This window comes from Chiloscyllium punctatum, chromosome 2 (assembly GCF_047496795.1).
Source record: "Chiloscyllium punctatum isolate Juve2018m chromosome 2, sChiPun1.3, whole genome shotgun sequence".
NCBI classification, from domain to species: domain Eukaryota; kingdom Metazoa; phylum Chordata; class Chondrichthyes; order Orectolobiformes; family Hemiscylliidae; genus Chiloscyllium; species Chiloscyllium punctatum.
Window position 1 is genome coordinate 85,507,158 of NC_092740.1, and position 11,347 is coordinate 85,518,504.

The following is an 11,347-nucleotide window of genomic DNA, read 5'->3' on the forward strand; positions in this document are numbered from 1 at the left end:
CAAAGCCTCCTGCCCTCAGCACTTTCCATTCACTCTTTTGGGACACCACACTACCTTCTGGCATTTGCAACATGAACAACTCTTCCAACCACTTTCATTTCACTCAATCCCTTCCTTTGTTTCTCTGCAGGAAAAAAAAAAGGCCATAATAGGGCTGAAAGGGCCAAAGGTGGGTAGTAAACCTTCATCTCATTTCGTAAGGGGAGTAATTCCTGAACTCGTGAAAGAGGACCATGACTGCTCATGTGGTGTTGTTGAGATCTCCATATCCTGGCAGCTGATTAAACTTCATTGCCCTATGCTGTGCTACTCCCCTATTATCAACAACGTGAACACCTTTTGACCTGCTCAAGCTTCTATACCTATTGTGCAATGCAATTCCCCCTCTTGTCTTGTGCAAGGCTGTCTTCTGTATATTTCAAAAGTTCAGATACTTCTACCTCTGTAGGGGCGTTATCTAAATTAGACGCTGGAGAATATTCTGGTTTGTCTGGCGTATCTACACAGCTGACCGAGGAAGAAACTCTTCAGGTCTCTGACACTGTGAAGCCCCAGATAACAGGTACCTGATCAGCTCTGTGCTGAAGATGACCCCATGGTGTCAGCCCTTAATACCTTTGCGCAAAAGGATAAACAAATACAGAAGCAATAGGTAGGTTTGTCAGAGACCCTCAGAATTAAAAGATCGAAGGATTCTACCAATGTTATCAATATCGTGCTAACTCTAGTGTATCAAAGATTAGTGGTAATCCAGAGGTTTAGGAATGTTTTAAAACCAACAAGAGATGACTGGAAAAAACGGAGACGATAAACTTTGAGGGTAATCTTGCAAGTAATATCAAGACGTATAGCTAGTGCTTTTTAAAATATATATAAAGGAAGAGAGAAGGCCCCTCAGGGAATGAGGCGAGAATCATCATAGAATCGCGACAGTGCAGATAGACACCATTTGGTCCAGCTAGTCTGTACCGATCCTCTGTAAAACATCCCACCCCACCCTACTGCACCACGTTCCCCACCTCATGGATTTACCATAGCTTAACCCACCTAGCCTGTACAATCTTGGACACTACAGATAATTTAGCATTGCCAACCCACACTGTGATAATACGATGGCTTTAAAAGATTATTTTGTCCTTTTTTCAAAGAGAAGTTTTAAGGCAGAGATACCAAGCAGTCTATCAGGTTGTGAGGCCTTGGAATTTTTATTAAATGTTGGAACAATAGAAGTAGCCTGAATGGGTGTGGTCAAGCTCTCACAGAACCAGGACTTTCAATTTAGTTTTTTGTTTTAGCTTTCAGCAGTTGTTACTGGGTTCTAGCAGGGTTGGAGTAAATCTCAGGATTTTCTCTTGCTACTTCTTCCCTCCTGGGCTGCTAGAGTTGCATACAAGATAATCTGTTTTCTGAATTTGCCTTTTATCAAGAATGTGTCTTTGGGATGTTACTCTATTGGAACAGTTAATTAGTCATAGTTACTGTATCTATTATTCTGTTAAGTTATTGCAATTCCTTTTTACTTTTATTGTATTTTAACTGTAGTAGAAGAATAAAGTTTTGCTTTAAATCTGGTAGATTAACCAAATCAATTGCACCTGGAATGCAACCTTTTTTTTTGATGTATTCTGTCCCAACCTTCTGACGTGCCACCTATGTTTAGTACAATTAAAATAAGAAAATGTTAGGGTCTTGACAATCTTCTGAATATCTTGAGATTATTTGGTCTGGTCCATAACAATATCTTTGGACTGTGAGAGGAAACTGGAGTATCGGAGGAAGTCCACACAGACATGAAGAGCATGTGCAAACCTCATACTGACAGTCACCCAAGAGTGGAATCGAACCCAGGTCGCTAGCACTGTGAGGCAGCATGCTAACCACTGAGCTGCCATAGAGAAACAATAATGGGGAGCTGGTAAATGGCAGAGGAGATGAATAAATTCTAAGCATTAGTCTTCACAGTAAAAGATACGAATACCATTCCAAGATTACTAAATATTCAAGGGGTAAAAGGATGAGAGGAAATAATAATCACTGGAGAAAAATACTCTTGAAACAAATAAAGACCACTAAGTCCCCTAGACCTGATAACATACAAACTAGGATATTAGTTGATGCACTGGTAAGAATTTTCAAAGACTCCTTAGTTTCTGGAAAGTGCCAGATGTTTGGAAAACTGCCACTGTAACATCTTATACAAATGGTAAAGAGATCAATAAAAGGGAAGTATAGGGCAATTAGCTTAACATTTGTAAGTGAGAGAATGTTAAAGAGTCTATTGTAAAGGATGGAATAACCGAGTATTTAGAAATGTATAATATGATCAAACAATGTCAGCATGGTTTCATGAAGGGAAAATCATGCCTGACAAATTTATTAGAATTCTTCAAAGAGATATCAAGCAGAGGAAGCAGTCATTTAATCATTATGCCTCAATCATTCAATCCCTTCACTTGAGCTCCCTGTTTCCCCAAACACAGCAGTACCACAGATAACACCCTTGCTCTTAATGTTTACTGCCCAGTCTCACAGGACTGATTCTGGCTTACACCTGAACAAACTTTGAAGAACAGCCCCAACTAAGGACAATTGAATCCCGCCTGGTTTCTATGCCACTTTTCAACTACATACTGATAATCCCCACATTGGTTGGACCTGACCTGAAGGACTGACTGTGGCCCAAAACAACCACACACCTGCTCCTGATCCCACCCTGACTGAGGTTGGATGAAGTCGTTGAGTGATTGTGGCAGTAGCTCTTACTGACCATAGTTTCCCTTTACTTGATTAAGATTACGTCCCTTAGATTTTCCTACATGGCCATTTGGTTGAAAGACGTGCAATGTGTTCGGCTGGCAACTTGATGGCACCTGCCGAAGAAGCGATATCGGTGAAGCATAGTCCGGATGTATAAATAAGTTTATTCAATATTAGATTAGTGTGAATGGATATTTCATTTTTTTTTCTCATCTCGCATAAATAATGTAACAGTGTTAATGTATTTCAAATAATAATAGAAATTAAGCAACAATAGAAATTTTAAGACTTACCTTAAAAAATGTATCTTGACATAGTAACATGCTGTTTGGAACAGCCTTCTTAAGTTTCCTTGCAAGTGTAGTTTTTCCACCATTTGTGATTCTGAATTTAAAAAAGACCATAATAATTTTTTTTTGTTCTTTGATGGGATGTGTGTATCATCTGCATAGTCAGCATTTGTTGCCCATCCCTGACTACCCATGAATTGAATGGCTTGCTGGGCCATTTCAAGGCAGTTAAGAAGCAACCATATTACTGTAGAACTGGAGCCACATATCAGCCAGACTTGGTAAGGATGACAGATTTTCTCCTTCAAGTCCATTAATGAACCAGATGAGCTTTTACAACAATTCATGATAGGCGAACCATTACCATTACTGAGATGAGTTTTCAATTCAAGAATTATTAATTGATTTAAAATTCCATCATTGTAGAATTTGAACTCACGATTCCAAAGAGTAGCTTGAGTTTCTGCATCGCTCAACTAGACATCAATTGCAAATTGCAATTAGATCATACTTTGCAAACTTGCATCAATGCTCTGGAGTGCCATCAAAATAACTAAATGTTGTAATAGAAAGGTACCTTCACAATTCACAGAAATAATCTACAGCGCTTTTGCTCCAGATGACCCCTCCATTGCAATGATACTCTCATTCCCACCCCCTATCCCCATCCCATACTCATCTTGGCCAGTTATTACCTGGAGCTTCATTGGGATTCTCATGTGACACCCCACAGCTTGTTAAAATTAGACTGTAGCTTCTCGCAATTTAGTAGTTACATCATCACAATTACTGAAACCAAATTTTTATTCTAGATTTATTAACTTAATTTAAAATTTCCATTTCCTGTAGTGGGATTTAAACTCATGTCTCATTAGTCTACGATTTTGGCTTTCTAATCTCATCACATATATTAAGGTTCTCCATATGTTTTTTATGTTGCTAGTACTTCACATTTTATTCCTCCCCATTGATTCAAAACTGTTCAGAACATATACGCTTAATTGGATGTGGGGACTAGTTGTAATATTTCCAAACTTGCTGTTGACACCAAACTGGAGTTAAAAGGCAGTTACATAGAAGCTTCAGAAGTACTTACATAGGCTAAATGAGAACATGGCAGCTACATTTCATGTGTAAACCAATACTGAATCCAGAAGTTTTTCACATATCCTAAAGCAATATGGTCGTTTGCAGATTATTGTACTAAACAACAGACAGATGCCACTGGCTCATCCTCAATAAATCAGAGAATTAATGCACTAGCACATGAGTAATGACTATAAAACCTGCTCAATTTTTATAAAGCTCTAACTGGCTCACTAGTGTTCTTCAGGGAATGGAACTTTTCAACACTTCACACTTGTCCACATATGACTCCAATTACAACAGTTAATATAAAAACGTTAGATATAGGAGCAGTTATAGACCATTTGAACTTTTGTGCCAGCTCTAACATTCAACATGATCATGACTGATCATCTAAGTCAATTCAACCTTCCCACACTGTCCACATATCCTTTGATCCCCTTAGAATCGAAAGATATATTGATCTCTGATATGAATATGTTCAACAATTGAGGATCCACAAATCAAATATCCTTGACATTTTGAGTGAAGAAATTTTCCTTCATTTCGGTCCTAAATGGCCAACCCTTTATTGGGAGTCAAGATTAGAGCAGTGCTGGAAAAGCACAGTAGGTCAGGCAGTGTCCAAGGAGCAGGAAAATCGATGTTTCAGGCAAATTTCCCTCTATCTCAACTATGGAAATCCAGAACTGGTTTATTCAATCTCTTCTTGTTTCTCTAATTGCTTCCTGTTCCGACACTTTAACTTTCCATGATTTTTGTAGAAAAATATCCAGATCCCTCTCAGTGCCATTATTTAAATAAGTTTTTTTTATTATTGATTGATTCAATAGCAGCCTCAAAGATATTCTGGCCTGCACTGGGAAATTACAAAACACAAAAAGATCTAAAACAACCGATGAGGACAAAACAGAATAACAACTGCAGCGTTGTCTGTGATTTACCTGCATTTTAACTGCCAATTTGGGACTGGAGAGGTCAGAAAAATTCTTGATAGTGAAATTATTTCCAATAAATGTGAAGCTATTGACTTTGGTGGCAAAAACAAGAAGGCTGATTATTATCTAAATGACCATATATATTGGGCAAGGGTAAGGTGCAATGAGGTCTGTGTGTCCTTGTATTCCAGTTACTGAAAGTAACATGCAGGTGCAGCATGCAAAGAAGAGAGTAAATGCTATGTTGGCCTTCATAGTGACAGGATTTGAGTACTGTAGCAGGATGTCTTGCTGCAATTGTACAGGGTCATGGTGAGACCGCACCTGGAATATTTTCCGAAGGATATTGTGGCTTTGGATGAAGTGTGACAAAGATTTACCAGTCTGATTCCTGGGATGACAGAACTGAACTACGAAGAAGGACTGGAAGAATGAGGGGGAAATCTCATAGAAACTTATAAAATTCTAGACAGGATTCGACAAGGGTAGAGCAGGAAGGACGTTGATGATGACTGGAGAGTCCAGAGCCAGAGATCACAGTCCAAGGGCAGGCCATTTAGGACTGAGGTGAGGAGAAATTTTGTGACTGAGAGAGTGGTGAGCCTGTGGCATTCTCTGCCACAGGAAGCAGTTGAGGCCAAAACATTGAATGTTTTCAAGAGGTAGGTTTAGTTCTGAGGGCTAAAAGGATCATAGAGTTTAGGGCAAAAGGTGGTGTGGGGAACTGAGTAGAATGATGAACCGTGATGATATTGAATGGGTGAGTAAGCTCAAAGGGCTGAAGACCTTAAGACCATAAGACATAAGGAGCAGAATTTAGGCCATTCATCCCATTGAGTCTGCTCTGCCATTCAATCATGGCTGATAAGTTTCTCAACCCCATTCTCCCACTTTCTACCTGTAACCCTTGATCCCCTTGACAATCAAGAACCTATGTCCTCCAACTTAAACATACTCAATGACCTGGTCCCCACGGCATTCTGTGGCAGTGAATCCTACAGATTCGCCAATCTCTGGCTGAAGACATTTCTCCTTATCTCCATTCTAAAAGGTGTTCCCTTTACTCTGAGGCTGTGCCCTCAGGTCCTCATCTCTCCGACCAATGGAAACATCTTCCCAACATCCACTCTGTCCAGACCATTCAGTATTCTGGAAGTTTCAATTAGATCCCCCCTCATGCCTCTAAAATCCATTAAGTATAGATCCAGAGTCCTCAAACATTCCTCATATGTTAAGCTTTTCATTCATGGGACCATTCTCATAAACCTCTTCTGAACACGCTCCAAGACCAGTGTATCCTTTCTGAGCTGTCTCCTTTCTAATTCCAAGGTGCGGTCCATCTGTTCCAGGTGATTTATCCACCTTCAGGCCATTCAGTTTCTCTAGTATTTCTCCTTGGTCATGGCCACCATATTCAACTCTGCCCATTCACACTCTTGAATTTTTGGGATATTACATGTCTTCCACCGTGGAGACTGATGTGAAGTAATTATTCAGTTCCTCAGTCATTTCCTTGTTCCCCACTACTATCCATGCAGTGTCTCTTTCCAGCTGTCCACTTCTATCTCTCTTTTGTCCTTTTATGTCGAAAGGGACTCCAACAGTTTTCCTTTATATTAGTGGCTAGCTTACCTTCATATTTAATCTTCTCCCTTCTTATTTGTTTTTTTTGTTGCCCTCTGTTGGTTTTGCAAGCTTTCCAATCCTCTGGTTTTCCACTGCCCTTTGCCACATTATATGCTTTCTCTTTTGCTTTTATGCTATCCCTGACTTCCTTAGTCAGCCATGGTTGCCTTATCCTCCCAATACCATGCTTCTTTTTTCCTGGGGATGAATTTTCGCTGTATCTCATGAATCACTCCCGGAAACTCCTGCCATTGCTGTTCTACTGTCTTTCCTGCTAGGCTCCTCTCCTCATTAATTCTGCCCAGCTCCTCCCTTATGCCTCTGTAGTTGTCTTTATCCAGCTGTAATATCGTTACTTCTGATTCTATCATCTCCTTTCAAATTGAAGAGTAAATTCAATCATGTTATGATCACTGCCTCCTTAGGGTTCCTTCACCTTAAGCTCCCTTATCAAGTCTGCCTCATTGCACAATACTACATCTAGCGTTGCCTGTTCCCTTAGTGGACTCTACCACAGGCTGCTCCAAAAGGCCATTTCCTGTTCCTATCTTTTTTGCTTCTACAATGAAAGTTTGTGAAATCATCATGCAGCCCAATGCAATGAAAGCCCTCAGGTTTATGCCAACAGGTAGTGTGATAGAAAGCACTGATCTTTTTTACACTGTTAATGGCCATAGTACTTAAATACCTTGACAGGGTTATGACGAGGCATGAAGAAATGGAACAGTATTTCTGTTCATCCCTCTTTGTTTAATAGTAAGAGTATTTTTAATATTTGAAATTTAGATGTACCAATCCATTGTATGCACCTCACAGATAGAAATATAAAATACAAGAGAAACTCAGCAGGTCTGGAAGCTCCTGTGAAAAGACAAACAAAGTTAGACTTTTGAGTCCAACTTGACATTTTTTTTGGGAACTGAATTTCGGGAATATTTTCATGATCACAGCTTTATAGTTCGATTGAGCTTGAACTTCCCTGCAAAGCCTGGCAATTCAAATCAGCTTGATAGTGCCAAAGAGTTTATCACCTTTTACACATATTCATGTCTACTTTTAACAATCAGAAAGCATCCTTGAACTCGCCTATAGAGCAGATTACTATTTGCAGAAGTGTCCCTCAATCTATCCAAAATAGCCCACTACTTATCCAAAGAACTCCAGCAGATTTCAATCTTCTAACAGGTTTAGAGGTCAGTGGACATTGTAGGTTTTGGACATTACAATTACAAAAATTGTTTCTGCTTTCGGGGCAGCAACACTAAGGCAAATGCCTCTCTAAACTAGTACAATCTGTCCCTATTTTCTTTTCTCCAAACTCATGGATGCCCAATTCAACGGCAAGATTTCTGGGAAGTGGGGCTCTGTTGCCATTTCAACTAAGCCAGAAACCTTTTCCGTTTTTACAAAACTTCAAGCCAAAATCTAAAAGGAGCAAGCAGTCTCCCTCCAGCACTGTCAAACTTGGTATGAAATTGAAGTGAGTTTACCTTGGAAACACTAATGACATGTAAATTCAATGCCTGGTGAGATAAAGCAAAGAAACACCAACATCAGTAGCAATAAATTTTAGAAGCTAGCCGACAACCAGTTACTAATGAGGAAGGAAGGAAAGCTGAGCTCTAAGACAGAACGCAATAATAAAATATTAGAAAGCATGCTCAAAGAACCAAAAGAAAATGCCAGTCAGTGGTGATATAAAAAAAATCAAAAATAATAAAATAAACTTGGCTTTTACAATTTATATCAATGACTTAGATGTGAAAACTAACTTGAACGTGACACAATAATTGATAGAAAGGTATGTTGTGAAGAGGACTTAAGGTTGAGAGTTAGCAAAATTTTGGCACATGAGAGTACAATATGGGAAAATGTGAAATTGTTCACTTTGGTAGAAAGAATAAAAATGTGGAATACTAAAAAGAAAACAATATCAGAAAATGAAGCTGTAGAGGGATCTAGGTATTCTCGTGCATGAGTTTCCAACCCAAACAAAGCAGTCTTCCAATCATGGAACTGTTCTCTCTTCTATAGCCACATTACCTCGAGCTAATGTAGTACAACCAAGAGTATCTCTACAGATTACCTCATACCTCTTCAGTAATCTTACAAGATCCTCCTGCTGTCCTTTCTCTAAATATGAAAATGCAGTTTTTAACCGTCACTGTTTCTGTGTTAGCTCGTCGAACTATATGAAGTTCGCTTCGAGAACAGTGCTCCTCTCCTTCTATCTCATTCCCATTAGCTACATCATCTTCCACTACTCTTATTATCTGATAATTTTTTTTTTTTTTTAATGCTCTCTCCTACAATAAATATGTTTATGTGACAAAAGTGATTCTTCTTCCTACAATCAGAAGTATTAATCAGCTAAGTTACTTGAATAACCCTTCTAGTCACTTTATACAGGCCAGTGAATTTGATTTTCAATGATTCATTTTGTAACAATTCCAATACTTCATCTCCCACTTGAAATACTTGGTTTGCTGAATCGTTCTCTGCCCATTCTTTCATTTTTGCCTGTGAAAATTTAAATATTTTGTACCACCCTACATGCTCCTCAGAGTCTTTTTAGAAACATGGACGTGTAATTCAACATTGAAGTTCACCTTTCTCATTTAAGAACTTGTCCCTAATTACTTTTAGCAGCAATCTAATCTCATGACCATAAACCAATTCAAATGAACTAAATTTTGCGAATTTCTGATCGCAAATGCCAACATATCTAATCCTTTGTCCCAATCCTGTGGGTATTTGCGACAATATGCTTTAATCATGGTTTGAGTGTCTTACGGCACCAATCCAAAGCTCCCCGTATTTGCAGATGATAAGCAGATCACTTCGATTGCTTTATTCCTAAACTGTTAATAACTTCCTGGAAAAGTCTATATCTCAACAGACCATGTTAATTCAGAACAAGTAAAACTATGTTAACTTTTCCATGACTACAATAATTGTAACCATCCTTACAGAAATAGCCTCTGGGTATCAATTTGTCATACTCTTAATTATAAGGACACAGTGATCTCCTGCTTTTGGTTTTGATCCAACACAACACACTAACACTCAAGTAAATGGTTCTTCAAAAACTGGTACAGGTATCAAAAGTGCAGAACAGATGATGTGCTAAGGTTTTCCAAACACTCGACATGTTTGACATGTTCTGCAGGACGACACATCTTCATTCAGTCTGCCCATGTAAAATACCTGTTTATCAATGGCTGGGTTTTCTGCATATCTATGCGACCTGCCAAAATAATTATATGTGCTACCTGCAATATGTCCTTCAGCAATCTGGGTGGGACCACGACAACTATCCATTCTTTGTGTGCAGCTCTGTGAGGATGTCTCCATTTCCTCATCAAAACTCTGTTTTTCATAAAGTAACATTCTGGAATCCCTTCAACCTTGGCCTCAGTGTAAGTGTCTTTGCTAACTTACTTAACTCTGCATCTGCTTCCCAAGCTTCAGTTAATGAACACATGCCAAACACATCTTTTGAACTATCCTCATTTTTAAATAGAATTTTGGCTACCCTACAACTTGCTTGTGGTAATACTATGATCTCTGATGATGGAGTTTGTTTAGTCATTGCTCTGGTAACCACACACAATGGAACAATTCCCAAAACATGTTCCTGCAACTGTTCCATTTCTTTAGCCTCAACTGGACTTTCTGCAACTATAGACAAAGCTATGACTTCGATTCCATCCAAAGCATTTTTCGGTAATAAATCAACTCCATCAACACAAATTTTTTAACTACCCCAATACCACTCATTCAGACACCAAGCCTCATTCCAGTTGAACCTTGTACAATTAAACAAGAATATACTTTTCGCCACTCTCATTTCCCAACACTTTGATTTCAATGAACTTTCTGGAGGAAAACTCAATCCTTCTTCAGCAAGTGAATTCTGAGTAGCCCCTATAATACTGAAATTAATTATGGGCTTCGATTCTTCCTTTGAAGAAAAAGGGGCTATCTTCTCTTTAGATGAAAACCTTTCATATCCTTCATCTACCCGTGTTTTTAAATTCCTCCAAAGTTTCATACATACCTTCACCTTGTTATGCATTTATCCATTGGTAATTGGACTTTTGAATTCTTCAGCTTCCTTAAATTGAGGAACTGTTGGCTATATATCTCAGGGACTAACTCATAGGCAGCCCATATAGGTTTTTTTCACTGTCTTATAATCCTGAGAAACGTCATCTCGCAGCAAAACACAAGCTAACTATTGTGGACAGCATCAAGTGATGATAGCTGCTGGCAATGCAGCTGCCAAAGACACAGGATAGCCAAGAGACCTGGGTCACAGGAGAGTGAGAACAGGATGGAAGTCATGAGGAACAGTCAGAGAGTCATACAAATATACAACACAGAAACAGACCTTTCAGTCCAACTCATCCATGCCAATCAGATATCCTAAGTAAATCTAGTTCCATTTGCCAACATTTGGCACATATTCCTCTAAACCCTTCCTATTTATGTACCTATACAGATGCCTTTTAAATGCTGTAATTGTACTCGCTTCCACCACTTCCTCTGGCAGCTGATTCCATACACATACCATTCTCTCCGTGAAAACTTGTTTTGTGAGTCCCTTTTAAATCCCCTTTGACCCTAAACCGATGTGCTCTAGTTTTG

At 38.9% G+C, this 11,347-nt stretch overlaps 1 protein-coding gene across 2 annotated transcripts in view; it reads right to left on the reverse strand.

Moving 5' to 3' along the window:
* LOC140486227 (nicotinamide riboside kinase 1-like) overlaps nt 1-11,347 on the reverse strand; it is a 45,240-nt gene that overhangs the window by 15,137 nt on the left and 18,756 nt on the right. For both annotated transcript variants that reach the window (XM_072585080.1, XM_072585090.1), the window contains exon 4: nt 3,051-3,141. In XM_072585080.1, the coding sequence (XP_072441181.1) occupies nt 3,051-3,141 (91 nt within the window). The remainder of the gene's footprint in view (nt 1-3,050; nt 3,142-11,347) is intronic.